This window comes from Polistes fuscatus, unplaced genomic scaffold, assembly GCF_010416935.1.
Source record: "Polistes fuscatus isolate 324 unplaced genomic scaffold, CU_Pfus_HIC Scaffold13, whole genome shotgun sequence".
Lineage (NCBI taxonomy): Eukaryota > Metazoa > Arthropoda > Insecta > Hymenoptera > Vespidae > Polistes > Polistes fuscatus.
The window spans coordinates 1698505-1719858 of NW_025113031.1; the positions used below are offsets into that span (position 1 = coordinate 1698505).

The following is a 21354-nucleotide window of genomic DNA, read 5'->3' on the forward strand; positions in this document are numbered from 1 at the left end:
ATAAAAGTAGAATATTTTCTATTTGTATTAAATTGTAATCAATTTATACATTAAATATAATTATATGTAATTATGTATAATAAATTAATATCAAAATTATCAATTAAATGCAATTGTAATTAAATTGATTTTTTATTTTTAAAGAAAAAAAAAAACAAATAGAAGAAAACAAAACAAAACAAAATTAATACATATAATATAATACTTTTTACGTAATAATAAGATATAATATAAAGGAAAAGGTATCCTACGATTATGAAAGATAATAAATTTTGTAAGTTATCGCATGGACGTCGCGCATCAAGAGAGAAGTTATGAAAGTTTTTTAATCGAAATTAATTAAAAATCAACAAGCCGACCGTGAGAAGATGAATTTCGCGGATATTTAATTTTCTCCGTACGTGTATGGAACGGAACGTATTGCTATGACTAAAGCCAACACAAAAGTAACGTTACAGGCGTTCGTTCTAACCGGTAGCAATTTGGAAGCCGAATAAGAACAATGGACGAGAAGTGAGTAAAGCAAACTCAAAAGCTATTGTACACATATATTCTGCTTTGTATGTGTGTGTACGCGTCTGTATATACGTACACAACATCTATAGCATATTACAAACAAAAGTAACGTTCAGAAAACAAAGGAAAGAGAATAAACTCTTCATTGTATTTTCAAATGAAGTCATTTTGAAATTTTCCCCCACGTTAAACATTCATCAATGAGGCAAATGTATGTATGTATTTATTCGAATATAAAGTTATATTATTAATAAACTTGATTAAGAGAGAGAGAGATATATAAGTTAGAAAAACTTCATTTAAATTCATTTAATATTACATTTCTTATACGTATATTATATAAAAATATCATTTGTTATATAATTTTTATTATATTTTATATATTATATTATATAAATTTGACATATAAATTTAACAATATCTACAATAATACTCATTCTCGCGTATATGCCGATTTAAAAAAAGAAAAATAAGAAGAATAAATAAAAAATAAAAGGTAAGAAACAATAAATGAAGGAAAGAAAATAATGTAAAGTTTTGTCGCGTACTCACCAAGAACGTATAAACATTTGCGCTTCCGCGTTCACGGGCGGAACAACATCTGGATGGACATCGATGATAAAACACAACTGAAGAAGACACACTGGAGTATAAAATGTAGGAGAGAGAGAGAGAGAGAGTAGGATGACAAGACGCTAAGAAGGGAGTTGGGCCTTACACAGTTGTAAACAAGACAACTGAATTACGTTTGGAAGGTAAGAGTACGTTGGTAAACGATGGCGATTGGCCCATTCGAACGGTTTCGCTTTTTCGTATTCGCGAATTCGATTACGCGGAACATGTCCGAACGTTCGGAACGATCTCGAAGAAGGATCTCTAGATCACTCGAAGAGAAGGCAACTTCGTTTATCGCTTAACAGATTCTATCCACTCCTTTTTCTCTTCCCTCGTAATATCGATAAAAGGAGGCATGGACATATATATATATAGAAATATATATATGTTTGTGTGTATGTACGCATATATGTACATACTACTTTTCACAATCTAAGGGATAAGATATGTTATGTTATATATAACACACTGTATATATGTGTTTTATATATATATATGTTTGTGTGTATGTACGCATATATGTACATACTACTCTTCACAATCTAAGGGATAAGATACGTTATGTTACATATAACACACTTTATATCTGTGTGTGTGCATGTGTTACATGCTTGTACGATGCTTGTTCGTTGCTTCAGTCCGATCCAAGACTATCTCTGTAATGATACTACACCGATAAGTCGCGTTCCGAAATCGAGAAATACTTTTCTTCGGAAAAAGACGTACGCTCCTTCCTCGAGAACTGTCTTACCGTTATTTGGAGAAAAAGCGCGGGAAACTTGATTGACTAGACGTTCGTCAATATGTCGTTTATTATACGGATCGAACGATCGAGGATATTATATTTCTTCAATTTCGAAATAATCAATTTATTTTGCTTTTTCTTTTTTCAATTTTCATCAATTACGATGTAACTATTGAAGATTTGTTCTTAAGTTTTTTCTTTTATTAAGTTTACGTTATTGTATAATGCTTGTTAGTCATTTTATATTAATTGTTACTATATTATTGTTTGCGTTTTATTTCGATTACGTATATTACTTCGTTTTCACGTTTAATTAAAAATCACGCGTTGGAACGCGTGGTATCAGTTGCACGTACAACTAATAGCTTAATTTTAAGATTATTAATTATTGCCATTTTATATTGTTTTATGAAAATATGTCAATTGAAATATTGTTATTCATCTACTTTTAAATAGAAATGATTTTTAATTTTTATCCTTATTCGAATCTAAGCTACGATTTTATCTAATAATTAAATTTAAAGACGATTTATCGAATAATTTATTGAAAATTATGTAGAATTGAGTGATGAAAAGCATATAGAATTGAGTGATGAAAAGCATGTAGAAGTGACTGTAAAAATGCAATGAATGAATCAAATGCAGTCTCTTTTATACATCGCAACTTTAATTTCAATAATTTTAGACTACTCCCTGGAATCTGTAAATACATAAAAGTTATTAAAAAACATTATAAAGTAATTAGTTTCCGTATATTGAATGGATAGAAGGAAACAAGGAAAGGGGTAAAAGAATATGATATTAATTAGGGATTTGAAAGAAACTAATTACTATTATAATGTTTATGGTAAGCGGTCTTTGGCTAGATTTTACTTGCAATGGAATGTTTACCATATAAAATATGTTAAACATTATACTGAAAGTAAAATACCATTGCCCAGGTCTAACCACGAGGAGGTAACCGCTTCTGAAGATCCGGGATGTGCATCCTGAAGTGTCCCCATCCGAATTAAATTGAAACCAAAGAAAATGGAAACCCAGAGAACGTTTTTTAATGAGCCCCACTCTTAGGCCCCACCCTAAGAATTTTATTCGGAAAATCCTTGCAATTATTATCGAGAATGAAGAGAAAAGTGGAATACCAAATAACAAAAAGATAAAAGAGGAGTTAAACATGAATAGCACCGAAATAACATGGAACCTGTGAACGAATGAAACACATTAAAAATAAATATTAAACGCGTGCGATGCTAAGGGGAGAAGAATACAAAAATTAAAATTATACATTTAATTATACATTTAATTATACAAGTAATTACCTTACACTATACTTTATTATAACTAAGTCCTCTTCTGGTTCTCGTGTGGCCCTCAGCTGGTCCTTGGCTGGTCTTCGCGTAACCTGCAACAAAAAAAAACAAATGTGTATGGAAGAAGAAGAAAAGTGGGCCTGGAAACGAACATTAGAAAGAAAAAGAAAAGATTATTTTAGATTTTCAAAGATGCCATGAGTGATCCATGATTTCTATAAAAATTTGGACTGATCCATGGTACCTGTAAGAACATGAAAGTGCATTAACAATGATTTTTCTCACGCATACATAAAACTAGGAATGCATCTGAAAAGAATTTAAGTAACATCGATGATTTTACTGAAAAGTAACACATTTTAGTATAATTGCAATATATACACATACGAAGATTACACATTATTAATATTTTCAATTTAATAATTTTAAATCTACCTAAAATATAGCAAAATAAAAATAAATGTATATAATTTTGTGCTGTTCCATGGTACCTGTAAAAATTTGAACTGATCCATTATACCTGTAAGAACATGAAAGTGCATTAACAATGATTTTCTTCACGCATACATAAAACTAGGAATGCATTTGAAAACAATTTAAGTAACATTGATGATTTTACTGAAAAGTAACACATTTTAGTATAATTGCAATATATACACATACAAAGATTACACATTATTAATATTTTCAATTTAATAATTTTGCAATTTACCTAAGATATAGTGCAATAAAAATAAATGTATATAATTTTGTGCTGTTCCTTGGTATCTGTAAAAATAATTATGTTACACTACCATTTACCATAACTCAGTCCTCTTTTGATTCGTTTCTCCTTTCTCTTGGACAGAGTGTTGCATTGTCTCCCTAATTCATCCTGCCAACAAAATATTAAAAATAGGATCATTTAGTGTGGGTGGAATTTTAGGTAAGAACATGATTCTATCTTTGGAGGTAAGATAGAATTAAGGCTCGCGTGGGCAGGGTCGCATCCCTGAAGTAGATTTCTTCTTAGCAAATGGCGCCCTTTGCGAAGAAGAAATCCACCCGCTACCCATTGAATTGCTTCAAAAAAAATAATAACATTTTAATAAGCATTTAATATTAAATTTTTCTTTAGCCAGTAACAATGATTGAAAGACAATCTAAGTAATCGGAGAATTTTATAATTATGTTTCGACCCAAGAACATAACCAAGCTGAAGACACAGTCTTCTAAAATCATAAAAAAAATAAATTCATATTAAAATTAATTCCTTTATGATTAAATTATAATTTTTTTTTAAAATATATTGTACATGTGTGTGTGTGCCTAAACTTTAACATTTCATTTCAATAATAGTAGTTTTCTATTTTTTTTGTAACTCTACGTCGGTAATATTTTATATTAGGATTTCTGACGGTCAATATTATTAAAGTACAAATTGCCATTAAAAACGGTTGATGTTTTAAAAATAGGAAAGTTACCGACGGTGGAAGTTACCAACAGTTGCAATTACCGACAGTGGCAATTACCGACAGTGGTAGTTACCGACGGTACAAAAGATAAAGGTAGAGCACTACTATTACCGATATCACCTTAACTGACCTGCCACTAGAGTGGCTTTTGCAATTATTTTTTCCAGGTCGATGCGCCACTATAGTGGCTCACTCAAATTGCTTGCCAACCCCAATACCCCGGAAATGCTAAAAATGCCTGACAAACCAAATTAAAAAATATATTCCGAATTCGTAAGCAACATTATCAATGATGTATAAAGTAATATCTTATTAACGATTCTTTAGAAAGAAAGAGTCTACCATCTATCCATTGCAGCTATGATTTAAAAAAGAAACCTGCGAAAAATAAATGTTATTCCAGGACTGTAAAGATGCAATTAATAAATCGAATGCAATCTCTTATATAGATTCCGACTTAAATTCCAACAATTTTGGACTACTCCCTGGTATCTGTGAATACATAAAAGTTATAAAAAAACATTATAAAGTAATTAGTTTCTGTATATTAAATGGATAAATGGAACAAAGAAAAGGTGAATAAAAAGGAATATGATATTAATTATGGATCTAAAAGAAACTAATTATGATTATTATGTTTATGGTAAGCGGTCTTTAGCTGGATTTTACTTGCAATGGAATGTTTAACATATTTTATATGTTAAACATTATACTGAAAGTAAAATACCATTGCCCAGGTCTAACCACGAGGAGGTAACCGCTTCTGAAGACCCGGGATGTGCATCCTGAAGATGTCCCCATCCGAATTAAATTGAAACCAAAGAAAATGAAATGAGAATGATCACCCCGTGAATGATTTTTAATGAGTCCCACTCTTATGCCCCACCCTAAGAGTTTTATTCGGAAAATCTTTACAATTACTATCGATAATGAAGAGAAAAATGGAAAACCAAATAAAAAATGATAAAAGAGGAGTAAAACATGAATGGAATCGAAGTAACATGGAACCTGTGAATAAATAAAATACATTAAATATAAATGTTACACGCGTGTAATGTGCTAAGGGGAGAAGAATAAATTGATTAAAATTATACATGTAATTATAAATTAAATTATACATTTAATTATACTAATAATTATCTTACACTATCCTTTATTATAACTAAGTCTTCGTGCTGTCCTGGTGTGGTCCTCGTGCTGTCCTGGTGTGGTCTCCTCCTATGTAACCTGCAAAAAAAGCAAAGGGATTGGGAAGAAGTTGAAAAGTAGGCTTTTTAAAGTGAAACATTTTACGTTTTTTTTTAAGTGGTATCCCACCGGTTGGACTAATCCACTGACTCTAATCTATATTACGAGGAACTTACGCTGCACGTACAGTTTGCCCACCAGCACTATATTTACTGCAAGCTTGAGGAACTGAATCCCTGGGCCCGTCTTACTAATAGCGGTGGTAGACATCCCTTCTAATGCAGTTTCAGTTCCTATGCTACGTGCACATCTATGCTTGCAAAATCGCGAGTTAAAAAAAGCAAAGTAAAATAAAAAAAAAAAAAAAAGGATAGGGAGTTTCACTTTAAAAAGCTGAGGGAAGGACATGATTCTATCCTTGGGAGAAAGATAGAATCAAGGCTCGCGTGGGCAGGGTCGCATCCCTGAAGTAAATTCCTTCTTAACAAATGGCGCCCTTTGCGAAGAAGGAATCCACCCGCTACCCATTGAATTGTTTCTAAAAAATAATAAAATTTTATTAAACGTTTGATATTAAATTTTATTTAACAATGATTGAAAAACAATCTAAGTAATTGGAGAAGTTTATAATTATGTTACAATCCAAGAACGCAATCAAGCTGAAGACACAGTCATTTAAAATCAAAAATAAATTCATATTATATTAAAATTATTTTCTATATTCAAATAAGTCAATAGGAGAGTATGTAATATTTAAAATAATTAATTGCTTAAACATATACATACATTATGTATTAGTAGACAACAATACTTTGTTCAATACACTTTAAATAATTGTTAATTAATTGATGGAAATATATTATAATCTAAAAATAGATGTACCTTTTGATGAACCTTCCTCTTCGAAATCTACTGTAAGACTGAAACATTGTCATATAAAAAAGTTTTTTTTAATGAATGTTATATACATGGCTTTCCGAAAGTTTCTTATGTATGTAACGAGAAAATTAATTGTAATAAATAGAAATAAAAATTATATAAGGTTCTGATTTTAACATTATTTCAATTTTTATGTAATTGTTTAAACAAATGTACATTTGTTGTAATGTTCTTGCACAGTGATGACTTCGGAGGGAAGGGGTAAAATTTTCGTCTATTAAAACATAAAATCGAAATTAATTAATATTCAAAGTACGTCAAAAGTTAGGTAATGTTTAAATGAATATATATGCGTTTAAACAAACTTAATTAAATAAGAATTCATTAAAATATTAAAATAATTGTTAATTAATCAATGCAAGCGTCTATTGTTGTCTAAAACCTCGGAGTATATGTTCTGTTATCCCTCCTCCTCGAAATCCACCGTTGATCTGAGTAATTATCCTGTATTAAAGTTTTTTTGGTGAAAGTTGTTTATGTGACTTTCCGAAAAATGCGCATGTGTATAAAAGAAAATCAATAAAATTAATCAATAAAATTTAATATTATAACGCTCTCATTTTAATATTCTTTTAATTTTTATGTAATTATTTAAACTAATGTACATTTTTTGTAATTATCCTGCGCAGTGATGACTTCGGTGGGAAGGGGTAAAATTTTCATCTATTAAAACATAAAATCGAAATTAATTAATATTTAAAGAACGTCAAAAGTTAGGTAATGTTTAAATAAATATATATGCGTTTAAACAATCCTAATTATAATAAGAATTCATTAAAATATTAAAATAATTGTTAATTAATCGATGCGAGCGTCTATTGTTGTCTAAAAGCTCGGAGTATATGTTCTGTGATCCCTCCTCCTCGAAATTCACCGTTGATCTGAGTAATTATCCTCTGTTGAAGTTCTTTTGGTGAAAGTTGTTTACAAGACCTTCCGAACGTTGAGCATGTGTATAAAAAGAGTAATAAATCTATTTAATAAAATTTAAGATTAAAACGTTATGATTTTAGTAATTTTATCTATTTTATGTTATTATTTTATTGCTTCTGCGCAGTGATGACTTCGAGGGGAAAATTCTGCTGTAACATAAAGAGAGTGCATAAAAGCGTATATAAAAGCAGTTCTTTATTATATAATGTTTTAAAATCATCAGCTGTTTATAAAAAAAAGTTCGTATATTTTACGTTAGGATTCCTTAATGATTAAATTATAATTTTCTTTAAAAATATATTGTACTTTCTTAAACTTTAACATTTCATTTAAATATGGATTACTATGAAGACGATTATTTAGTTCAAACGGTGAAAAAGTAAGCTACTCGAGTGAGCCACTATAGTGGCTCATCGACCTGGAAAAAATAATCGCAAAAGCCACTATAGTGGCAGGCCGGCTAAGCGCCATATCGGTAATTGTAGTGCTCTACCTTTATCTTTTCGACCGTCGGTAACTACCACTGTCGGTAACTGCCACTGTCGGTAACTGCAACTGTCGGTAATTGCCACTGACGGTAATTTCCACTGTCGGTAATTTCCACTGTCGGTAATTGCAACTGTCGGTAACTGCCACCGTCGGTAACTTTCCTATTTTCAAAACATCAACCGTTTTTAATGAGAGTTTGTACTTTAATAATATTGAATGTCAGGAACCTAAATACAAAATATTACCGACGTAGAGTAAAAAAATTTTACGTCTACTATTACCGACGTTGGCAGTTACCGACAGTGGCAATTACCGACAGTGGAAGTTACCGACGGTCGAAAAGATAAAGGTAGAGCACTACAATTACCGATATGGCGCTTAGCCGGCCTGCCACTATAGTGGCTTTTGCGATTATTTTTTCCAGGTCCATGAGCCACTATAGTGGCTCACTCGAGTAGCTTACTTTTTCACCGTTTGAATTAAATAATCGTCTTCATAGTCATTCATATTTAAGTGAAATTTTAAAGTTTAAGAAAGTGCAATATATTTTTAAGAAATCTCTACGTAAAACATACGAACTTTCTTTATGTACGGCTGATACTTTTAAAACATTTAGATAGTAAAGTACTGCTTTTATATACGGTAACTGTTTAATAACAGACTTCACATTAACTTCTATTATCTTTTCGTAAATATTGATAATTAATATTTTCCTTATTGTTTCAATTAATGTATTACTAAATACTATACATTAGTAAAATAGATTGCATTAATTATTGAAATTATATACTATTGATATAATTCTTACCTTTTATGAATAATATAGAAACTTATGTAATTATTTGTCGATATTGCTCAACTCATCTTCAATAATATTTTACAATTTGTAACACAAATTATTACTTACTAATATTTTACTTTAAACAAATAAACAATATTAACAAGAATAACTAATTCTTTAACGAACAAGTTACAAGGATTTTGTTCTCCCCATAGTTTACTATAAGACTGTGAAACATCCAATAAAACAAAAAAAAAAGAAAAAACAAAGAGAAAAGAAAGCCAATAATTGAGACCACTTACGTTACATGATTTAAGAGAAATTTTGAACAAACTAGCAAGTAGTTGAAGTAATGCTGATTGATCGTTGGAAAATGATACTTGATTACATGCTACACTATGTCATATTACCAGATAAGTGTCAATCAATCTCGTCTAGGGACTGGAAACAGGACTTAGAACTTAGAATGGACTAGGAAACTCTCTAAGACTTTGTCATAGATGATATTATCCGAGATACAACATGTTAAAGAAGGACAGGTATCTATCGGTTACGATCACGCGTATCTTCATGAAATTTGTCGGCTTTTGGGTGGTGGAAACGAGACGGGAACAAATGCTACTTTACGTAGCCCTAAGTTATGCAATTTTAGCGATAGTTTTTGCAATTTGCGTCGAGTTCGCTGACCTCTATCATTGTCTAGGTGACTTTTACGTAAGTGAAGGTACTCTCTTTGCCAATTCTCTTTCAGTCTTATTCAATATCTTGGAGTTTCACGAACGTTAGTGACAATGACAAAGCAATTATTTGATTTGATTAAACAATTATTCAAATTGACTTCAGGCATTGACATACAATTTGTGCGCAACGATGCTTTTAATTATGATATTAGTGAAATTCGGCAATTTCATATATTATCGTAATATCGTTTTAAAGTTAATCACTTACGCCGAAAAGAATTTTTGGAAAGTCGAATACGATAATACGAGTGCTAGAATATTGGAGGAATACGACAAACGCGGTGTTCTTATGACATATACGTTTACCGTGATAGTTAATTTAGCTGCGTTTAATTATATTTTTGCGCCCTTGGTCGGTAAGTCAATTGTCGGTTCCCTTATCGTATATTAATTAAATTTAATTATTTTTAAATTAATTCGAAATTGTAGAAAATATTGGAAGAAACGAGACGGATCGCGTGTTACCTTTTAAATTGTGGGTTGATTTACCACTGAAGGTTACGCCTTATTACGAGATTACTTACACGATTCAGGTAACAACGACGCGATATCGTGTCATTCGATATTTTATTTTTAACAAAAAATAATAAATTATCCTATCGATCTATAATATTATTTAATATTCCAGTCTCTTTCAACATTTCATTCAGGAATTTGCACATTTTGTTTCGACAATTTCATTTGCACGTTCAACATACACGTAGCGGCACAATTGAAAATTTTAGCACACAGATTGGAAATGATCGGCGAAAGGTATATCAAAACCATGACGAATGAAAAATCATTGGCCATCGATAAAGCCGCTGATTACGCGTTAATCGAATTAAGGGATTGCGTATTGCAACATCGTGCATTGATTTCTTACATCGAGGAAATGGAACGTGTGTTTACTATCATTTTATTTGGTCAATTAACGTTGTCCAGTTTGGTAATATGTTTCGGTGGTTTTCAATTTTTAGTAAGTTATGAAAACAATATTTTCTAAAGAATAGCCTTAAGAAAAAAAAAACAAATATTTTTACGTTAGGCGCAAAACCTTTTAACCAACCACCAATGTAAACTTTAACAATTTAATAATATATCGATGAGATTACGATTTGCAGGCTGCCGAAGTGTTGATAAGGAAATGCATATTTGCTATTTACTTTACCGGAAGCTTATCTCAGTTGCTAATATACACTTGGACGTGCAACGATATAATAGTGCAAAGTTCAAGACTCTCAGAATCGGTGTATAACTCTTGTTGGTATCTGATGCCGAACGAGGGAAAAGGGAAAGCATTAAAATACGGTGTAAGCATGATCATGCTTAGGTCACGTCGGCCATGCACTTTGACTGCTGGAGGATTCGCCGTAATGTCGTTGGAAACTTTTACCGGGGTAAGTGTTATAAAGAAAGTGAAATAATATATAATATATAAATATACATATGTTTAATTCAGAACAAAAATATATGATGTCAATTGAAAAATTTGCATAAAAAATCTTACAAAAATATGAATTATATATGATAGATACTCAGCACGTCTATGTCATACTTCACGTTGTTACGACAAATGAGCGAAGAGGAATAATAATAATAATTATTAATTTAAATCAAATAATAATTTAATTATTTGCGATGTTAAAAAATAAGAAAAGATAATTTATATATAATAATAATAATAATAATAATAATTTTCTGTAGTATTTTCACATGATTACAAATAAAATAATTTAATTAGTTATTAATACGAGATAATAGTAATAACGATAGACAATAAACCTCGAGAATGATGGCAATCAAAAGATATTTACTCTAGTTTAATATGTAATGTCTCATTGTTTGATTGTTAGCTATCATGAACATGCAAGACAAAGGGTGACGATTGATCAAAGCGGTGTCAGAGAAGGTGACACGATATCGGTTGGAATCTTGCATTATTACGATAATCGCTCTCGAGTGATTCCAATCGAAACTCGGTTATTGCAACTATCGATGACACCCCGTCCTATCGAATAGTATCATAGTTGATCTCACCAGGGAAAACATGTTTCTATAATCTTCATTATCTTTATCCCCTTTCTCCCCACCCACCCATTTCATCATTTTTTTCAACTTATCGATTTGTTACAAATATTCCGTAATACCTTAATGAAAATATTATGCAATTTTTATTAAACAATAATTAATAATATCTGTCGATAATAGGTTGTTGATCATTAAAAAATACAAATTATTTATTGACAATTATAAAAGTTTCTTTTCATTCGACAGAATAATGTAATCTCTAGGCGAAGCTAATAAATAGAATACGAACGACGAACTAAAGTTAGATGAGAAAGTACAATGATAAAGAGAAAAAGAAAGAGATAGATAGAGAGAGAGAGAGAGAGAGAGAGAAAATATATTTCCTTGTAGACTACGTAACTGTAATAGGATTAAAATTTACTGAGACATCCTATCAGCCACAAACTTTTTTAATATTTCCAGACCCTCGCCGTTCGCTTTTCGATAACCAGGAGCTGAACTCTTGATTTTGTCCATCCACTTGGAAACGTATTTATATTTTAAAACGTCGAATCCTAATGCCTATAAAATTTGTGATATATATATATATATATTGAATGATTTTGTTGAGTTATATCAATTATTAATGATTATTTAGAAAAAATAAACCTCGGCAGTAGACACGGTCGATATCAATGCTAAATCGGCCAAAGTTAAACTACGACCAGCCACGTAATCTTGACCATCGAGGAATATATCCAATAGATCGAAAGATCCTCTTAAATTTTCGTATTGTTCATCGTTGTAAGTTTCCGCACCGTAGAACACAACTGGATACTAAAATTAAAGGAAAAATGTTCTTTTTAAAAAGAAAACTTTTGGAGAGTTCTACCACCCATCACCATGACCCACCCACCCGAAGCATTTTATTACAAGCATATCTTCTTTTTTTTTTCCTTTTCGTAAAAAAAAAGAAGAAAAGAAAAGGTAAACCCCTAAGAAAAGTTTTCTAAGAACTCTGACCCCGAACATCGAGTACTCCGATTTATTAGAAAAAAGCTGAGGCTTTAAATTTTTGTTCTCTGTGCCAACGGGGGTTATGCTATTATCATGAATATGGGAAAAGGGGTTATGGGTCTTGACAATGTGAAACTTAATTATGTTCAATCTTTAAACTTTTCTTTTTTTTCTTTTTTTATCTAGAGGCGAGCTCCTTTCATCGACGGGGAATAAAAGAAAATTCGATAATGGGGAATTTCAAATATTTTCTTCCGTTCATTTATCAATCTTCATTTCTTTTTGTTTTTTCTTTTTTACGTACGTAATAAGAACTGAAATTTTTGTAAATCGTCCCGATGTCGAAGTACAATCTTGGATTAATTAATGCACGCAATGTTGGATTTTGCGGATACAGTCTTGCATTTTTACCATACTCGTCTACCAAATAACACATGATCGCACGACTGAAATTAATAACAAATTAATCTTACGTATCGTTTGTCAAATTAATTTCAGTGAATTGATTTAATTAATAGAATTAAACCTTTCCGAAAGTTTGTAATCACCGTCTACGAGAAAAGGTATCGTCTTTTGTGGATTAAGCTGTAAAGAAAAAAAACATAAGACAAAATAAGATATAGATATTTATATAAACATAATTAAGAGAATAGAGAATATATAATAGATAATATATCTAATATAATATAATTAATATAATATAATATATATAATTTTATTATATATTATATATATTAAGAATTTTTATATATATAATAAATATTATCTATAATATTATATTATATAAATATAATTAATATTATAATACTTACTACTAATTCTATATATATCTACTTATATAAATACTTACTTACTATTTATATATTATATATTATATATATTAATAATAATATTATATAATAATATATTATATAATAATGTAATTAATATATATATTAATGTTCTAAAGATTATTTATAAACGAATGAAAAAGAATTAAATATTAATATATATCTAATCATTTAGAAATAGAACATAGATTTGTAAATGTAACTAAATTTATAAATCGAATTAGATCATAGTGTCTCTTAAAAAGTTAACTCTTGAATAATTCTAGCATGCATGGTATATTATTCCCCATTAATATTCAAATAAATTTGGTATTTAATTACTGACCTGTTCGTATTCTGGCTGTAGGTGTTCGCCACCAAACAAATCGATTTCCTTTAAATTAACCGACAAACCTAGCGCTTCAATAGTCAATAAAACAGCACGACAGGGAGCACTCATTGGTAAATAATATAAATCCAAAGACATGGTGGTCTTTGATTTAGATACAATTAGCCAACTATTTTTGTCGTTCCAGTTAAACTAGAAAAATAAAATGAAAAATGAATAAATTAGTAAGTAAAACGAAGATCGAATGTCAAATTGAATGTCTTTAATTAAACTTGACTTATAAATTAAATCAACTAACTAATAGGGCTTAATTTTTAAATTACCTAATCAACTGAGACTGTTATTATCAAACAACAAAGGAACAATTCGATTTTGAAGGGGGACAATTTGAGTATGAGTTACTATATAACTTTACGATCCCCATTATGAGTTGGTAGTTAACATGGATGACCCGTATATGGGTCTCTCTAGTATAACCATAGATGTTTAGGTGTGGCAAGTACCAAAATAAGCTTGAGAATCACAGAATTTTATAGACCTTATGATAATTATTTAATCAAAATTTGAAACAATTAATTAATTTAAGAAATATTCCCCCGTTTAAATTTGATCGACTAATAAAATAAAAACGAATATGCGATTAAACGTAAATAAAGATTTTTAAAATGATCTCTTAATTGATATTTACGGGTTGATTTTAATTCAGATTATAAATGTGTATCGTAAAATATCGACACATTAATTCAATGTTATGAAATATGTATATATGTATATACGTGTATATGTATGAATGGATATATGTAGATATACTAATGCACATAATAGCTACAGTCAGCATTAACAACGGATCGATGCCTCCTGATAAACTATTCAGACTCGTATTAGCATGAAACCAAACGGATAGATCGATGTATACCACTCTTTGCATTTATACGTATATGTGCCTTCGTGTATTGTAATATTATATACCCTTTTCCAATAAAATGTCCAATTTTTCAATGATTTATCAAATTCATTCTCATATTTCCTTCATTTGTTTTCCTTTCTTGTTATAACGAATTCAAACAAAAAGAATTTGTTGTGTATTATTCAATTATTTTTTTCTATTTTGTTTTACATCTCTCTCTCTCTCTCTCTCTCTCTTTTCGTCGATGTTAACAATATTGCAACTTGAATGGAATTTTGCGTTGAAAGCTATAACGATATTTGATACCGAGTCTCTATTATATTTCTCTCTCTCTTTTTTCTTGATATTAAAACAAATCAAACATAGTGAAAATTCTATGAAGAACCATGTTAAACAACGAAGTTATTATATTTTTTTGAAATTTTCGTTTAATTATAAACAAGAATGAATTTATTTCATGTAAATTAATGGGTAGGAAAAATAAATGTTGTTTTTCTTTTGAGAAATGTATTAAATAAATCGTGTTTACGTACGTTGATAGAAGATGAAGTAGTGGAAGAAGAAAAAGTAGAAGAAGAAGAAGAAGAAGGTTCGCGTTGTACCGAAGAAGGGGGAAAGAAACTTGGAAGGTTCTAGGTTTTCCTTTCGAAGAAGAAAAATATGTTTTTAGTTAAGACCGAAATTAAGGTAAGCGTTCGTCGTTGCTGGGCACGAATACTGGCCATACTGAAGCCAGTCACTGTATGAAAGTCAATATACGAAGATACATAATACAACGACTACAATGTTAGGGTATATTGACTTTCAGACAGTTATATCTAGAGTCGGACTATTGTAAATGTCCTATAAATGTACATAAACGTAAATGTATGTGTGCCATATGAGAACGCGTGGATTTATGGTATATGGTGGTAGTAGTATAGTATTTCTTTTCTACATTATTAACCATAATGAAATTCCCAAAGAGAATTCCCCATTTCTGTATTAATTTGTTCTTGACTAACCTTTCATCAAATTTTATTTCATTCCAATCCTACTTCCTCCTCCTCATCCTTCTCCTCCTCCTCCCCCTCCCCCATCTGTTTTAATTCGACATTCCTCTCTATAATAAGTTAATTAACATCTTCCAAATATACCAATGTGTAATTTCCTTTCGAGCACACGAAAATGGGAAATTGTAATATTAATATTATTTGGTTACGAACCCTCTTTTACTTTGTTTTTTTTTTTTGTTTTTTTTTCAATCAAAAGTATCACGTTTAATTGGTAAACAATAAAACAAATCGAGAGAGCACGCGCATACGTTTCGTTTAATAAGAAAAATTTGTTTATTTTCGATTATAATCACATTTCTAAAGCAAAGTAGAATTATGAATTTTCGATGAAACGGCGAGATGAGAGAAAGATAGAAAGAGAAATGGTAATAATACACAGTGTCTAATTAGTCGTATCAACAAGCAACTTCTTTCACTATTCACACAAATATAAGCCATTGTTATCGAGCATGGGTATTGTGTAATGCGAATTAATTCGTTGATTACAAGATACGTTTGTTTAATTAAGCTAATGGTACACCTTGTTTAAATCATAATCTATATTATACTGAAATTTCTTCACCCTTTCCAAACTTCCCACCACCCTCCTCTTCAACCCCCACGCCACCATTACGGCTAATATATGTCTACGTTTATACAATTCGTTATCTTTTAGAGAAATCAAACGTGCACGTATAATATTAATAAAAGCTTTTTTGAAAATGAAATAATCTGGATCTAAGTTATACACATATTACGCATACGCGTACATCTACAAACACATATGAACAAATATTCGAGATTCTCCTATTAAATTTTTTTCTTTCGTATTTGAATAAACCGAATAATTATCAGCAAATTTTAATTAAACGTTTTCAAAGATACATATTTCAATACACATATATAGAGATTTTGTTTCACATATCGATTAAAATTAATGAATAAATTAACGATACGATTACTGCTTTATGAAAAAGATTTCTTTTCTTTTTTTTATATTCTACATCACCATGATCAACTTTCGAATTAAAGTTAACACCCAATTAGAAGTGAAATTACACGAGTATCGTAAGTACGTGATGTGATTTTCAAAAAGAAAAAAAAATAAAAATAAAAAAAGAAAAAGAAAAAGGTACAACGATTTAATCTACGATCGAAGTACGCTCTGCATGGGTGACATTTATCTCGGATTTATATATCGAATAACGTCGCGTCAGCTTTAAAAAGTCGAACCTTTTCTAAATTCTTCAAAATGTGTTTTCTTTCTTTCTTTTTTCTTCCCCCCTTTCGATATTAAATACCTTCTCCAATCGAATCGAATTTTTATTAATTTACTTCGATATATCTGTACGCGTGGCTTCTTTTTTTTTTTTTGGTTTTTTCTTTTTCACGGATAGATTTTCTTCGGAAATACGAGGAAAGGTATGTGCGCTGACTCATTCGAAGGTGCTGCTGCACATTGGCAGGTGTTTAGAAAAAATATCGCGTGTCATCCATCCCCCCCTCCCTCCCACCCTCTTCGTACTTTTTTTGTTCTCTTTCTCTCTCTCTCTCTCTCTCTTTCTTTCTCTCTCCTATTGGACGACACAATAGTCGGTCGTCTGACTTTTCTTCTTTATTTTCTATACATCGCGATTCTTAACATGACCTGGCAAAAATCGCCCCGAGCGAAGAGAAGAAACAGAAATAAAAAAAAAAAAAAGGAAAAAAAATGACATTTCTAATTTCTTTCACGTTCCAATTCGCGAAATAAAACTATTTACGAACGAACTATAAATATATCTCGCTCGCCAGGTTTGATTATTTATTGATATTAATTTTTTGATTAGTATTTTTTTGCATATTAATAATAATATTAATAATAGGTGGATCGTAACATACCATTTATTTTACGTATGCATGAGAATATTTTAGTTAATATCAATTATTAAGTATCGAATCGAATTTCGTTCCACTATGGAGAGCTTATGTTATTATATTGTTAATACCGATCGTTTATTTATGATATTTATTAAATATGTGAAACAAACAACAACAACAAAAAAATACTTGATATATAAATACTATATAATAATTTTTATTATATTTTAATTATTATTTAATTGCTATTGATTTTCTTGAATATTTTTCATTATTAATTAATAAGTAATTTATAAAATAAATGATAAGCGTATATGTGAAATATTCTGTTTGATATTAATTATTTATTATCGATACGAATTTGGTACCTTTATAAACAACACATGTTAATACACACATTGATAATTTATCATAAATATCTCTCGGTGATCATTCATTCAAAATAAATGTGAAAAATATTTAAACTCATTACCTACGTAAATACTAATTTTTAATACATATATATATTATAAATATAATTAACTTCTATTTACTCTGTATCGGCAGTTTAATTACCTACTTTGTCAAATAAATGATCAATATACGCGAAATATTTCCTTCAATAATAAATAATTAAGTATGTATCGAATCAAATTTCGTACCTTTGTATAACGTACACATTATTACATATCAAACCTATATATATATATAATTTAATACCGATCAATTATATATTCCGAACATTCATCAAAATATATATCTATCTATTCAAAAATGATCGACCGATTAAATTCTACCAATAATAATATTCTTCTTATAATATAAAAAGTAACATATAAAAATGTATATATATATATATATATATATAAAATGAAGTTCATTGAACACATAATATTCGATACCGAGTATGCATGCAACACGTTGAAATGATTCGATTTCATGCGCAGGAGTAATAGTTTATTGATTGACTATGGCAGTGTCTGTGTGTATGTGTGTGTGTGTGTGTGTTTTTTTTTGTTTTTTATTTTCAAGTCCCACCCCCTCCCCCGATCCTCATGAAAAATAGCTGAGAGAAGGTGGCGAAGGGAAAAATCACTTTGCATAAACGTACATAGTCGAGGATCGATAAGTAGGAGAGAGAGAGAGAGAGAGAAAGAGAGAGAATGAAAAAGAGAGAAAGAGAGAGAGAGAGTGAGTTTAAAAACTTCTATGACCTACTTTTCCCATTGCAAATGATTCCTTCGGAGTTTGAATACGCCCGCGGGACAAAACGACCGTTGTCTAAGGATCGAAAAGAAGAACTTTTCTAAAGCCGCGAATCCTTTTCGATGGCAAGCTAGTGGAAGAAGAAAAGGAAAAGGAAAAGTAAAAGGAAAAGGAACGAACCATTTTATACGCTCGACTTACTCGTTTGCGCGTGTTTCTAACGACTCTCTGTGCGAGCAAAGATAGTAGTCAGCTTGTAAAAACGTTAAGTTTGACTGCACAAAAGGAAGAACACAAAAAAATACACTTACACACACACACACATACGGAGAAAGAAAGAAAGAGAGAGAGAGAGACACACACACGCGTATACATACATTCATGAAAAAAAATAAAAGGAGATAAGAAAGCTGAAGTTTAAGTTCACAAAATTCGTGCTCTGGCGTTAATTATCCAACCGTTGAATCCCCTTTCGATTATCCACGGTATTTAAACCTTTAGAATGGTAAATTGATTTTCTTCTTATTATTTCCGGAAAGTTTGAAACCCCTTTTCTCCAAAGTAACACTCGTTCGTACGAATAATCGTTGTTGCATTTTGACGATAGACAAATCTCTGATTTTTCATTAAACATCTAACTATAGGAGAGGTATACGTATTATTTATATTATAATCTTGTAAAAAAAAAAAAGAAAAAAGAAAAAGAGAAGAGAAATCGTCAACACCGGTTGACTTTAGGTTCGTTGAGTAAGGAAAAAAGAAAAACAAAGAAAAAAGAAAAGGAAATAAAAAATAAAAAGAGATTTAGTCGAATAATTTCGTTTATATTAAGAAGATTTCTTTTATCTCTCGTGGAAATCGTAAGCTTATCCCCGAAACGAGAAAAAGATTACAATTAGATTTTTTTAGCGTTTTCATGCTCTCGTCACGAGTTTTACGTCCGGTGAAACGCGCAAGTTGTACGATCTTATTACTTCTGAAGGATGAACAGAATCTCTGGTAGAAAAGGAAAGAAGGAAGGAAGGAAGGAAGGAAGGAAGGAAGGAATGGAATGGAATGGAATGGAATGGAATGGGAATAGAACGGGGGGGATGAGATGGTATGGTATGGTATGGTATGGTATGGTATGGTATGAAATGGTTGGTTCCTCCTTGGCCGAAGTAGAACCGGATTTTCGAGCGGTCGGAAACGAATTTCTGCTTCGTCATCCAGCAAGAAGAAAAGACCAGTTCGAGTGTTGCCGACTGTTACGCAATTGCTTCTTTCTTTCTTTCTCTTTTTACGAACGATAATTATATTTCTTTAGCGAGATAAGAAGGAATGAAACAACAAGCAAAAAAAAGAAAAGAAAATAAAACGAGAGAGAGAGAAGAAGAGAGTACAAATGATTAATAAGTCACGATTATCCTATCTAACTGTGTGTTATTATTTTATTTGAAATAAATTCGAAGTAATAATAATAATAATAAACGTGTCATCGTAATCGTTGGTTGTTATAACAGTTGTTAACGTTTCGTTATCATCAACAAAATCAAGTCAAATTTTGATTAACATAGTACTTATGAAATAATCTCTTTGTTTCTATTTTTTTTTCGTTCATCCATTTTATCTACTATAGTTTTATTATTTTCTTTTTTATTTTTCTCTCTCTCTCTCTCTCTCTTTTTATTCTATTCTTCTTTTTCTATCCTCTATATCCCAATCGCACAACTAAACGCGGGAAAGAATTGATTTCGTCCCCCCTGTAAGTAATTGGCATAGCAATCAAAAAATAATTGAACTTTCAGAATCGCGTTTTGATGCAAATTGAGATCCAATCCAGTGGTGGGGTGGAGGAACAGAGGGGATGATGCCTATATAGATGAAAGAGGGAAAACAGAATGATCGTTGTAAAAGGAATTGCTTCGTTCATTTGTTATTACCGAATGAACGAAACTCGCGGAGACAGGTGATGATATTAAGGACCAAAGGAAAGCCTCAAACGAATTCACGTAACTCGTTCTTTTAGTAATTATTACTCGTAGTAACAACCAGGAGTGTTAAAGGAATTCAATGGAAATTCCATTATAAACTTCTATCTCTCTCTCTCTCTCTCTTTATTTCTTTCTTTTATTTCTTTCTTTCTTTTTATTACTTTCGAGGGTTTATAATCCAGTGCTACGTTTCCTATCCGCCCGGAATAATCTCAGTACTTGTACGCCGTTTTAACGCCGTCAGCAGAATCATCCTCTGTTCTTCTTCTTCTTCTTCTTCTTCTTCTTCTTTATCTTCTTCTACTTCTATTCGAACTATACCAACGAAGCAAGTAACCAAGCAAGCAAGCAAGCAAGTAAGCAAGCAAGCAAGCAAGTAACGAACCAACTCAAAGCGTTCTTCTCTACTCTTCCCTTCATCCGTTTACAGTAAATAGATTCCACGAAACACGATGGTGAAAAGCATCTCTCATCGAGTCCACTAGCTAGAACCACCGTTCTTCTATCCTTCCTTTAATTCG

At 30.7% G+C, this 21354-nt stretch overlaps 2 protein-coding genes across 2 annotated transcripts in view; one reads left to right on the forward strand and one right to left on the reverse strand.

Annotated features, from left to right (window-relative positions):
• The first annotated feature begins 9492 nt into the window (after positions 1 to 9492).
• Positions 9493 to 11283, forward strand: LOC122513926 (odorant receptor 13a-like). Its single transcript, XM_043630460.1, has 6 exons — positions 9493 to 9684; positions 9814 to 10066; positions 10140 to 10243; positions 10339 to 10668; positions 10814 to 11089; positions 11224 to 11283. The coding sequence occupies exons 1-6, from the start codon at positions 9493 to 9495 to the stop codon at positions 11281 to 11283; spliced, it is 1215 nt and encodes a 404-aa protein (XP_043486395.1).
• Positions 11284 to 11932: 649 nt separating this feature from the next.
• The window catches only part of LOC122513927, a 48440-nt gene continuing 39018 nt past the window's right edge, over positions 11933 to 21354 (reverse strand). The window contains exons 7-13 of the mRNA XM_043630462.1: positions 15459 to 15520; positions 15315 to 15413; positions 13872 to 14066; positions 13243 to 13301; positions 13021 to 13162; positions 12369 to 12536; positions 11933 to 12281 (exon numbers count right to left, since the gene is read on the reverse strand). Coding sequence (XP_043486397.1) covers positions 12138 to 12281; positions 12369 to 12536; positions 13021 to 13162; positions 13243 to 13301; positions 13872 to 14066; positions 15315 to 15413; positions 15459 to 15520 — 869 coding nt within the window. The 3' untranslated portion in view covers positions 11933 to 12137. The remainder of the gene's footprint in view (positions 12282 to 12368; positions 12537 to 13020; positions 13163 to 13242; positions 13302 to 13871; positions 14067 to 15314; positions 15414 to 15458; positions 15521 to 21354) is intronic.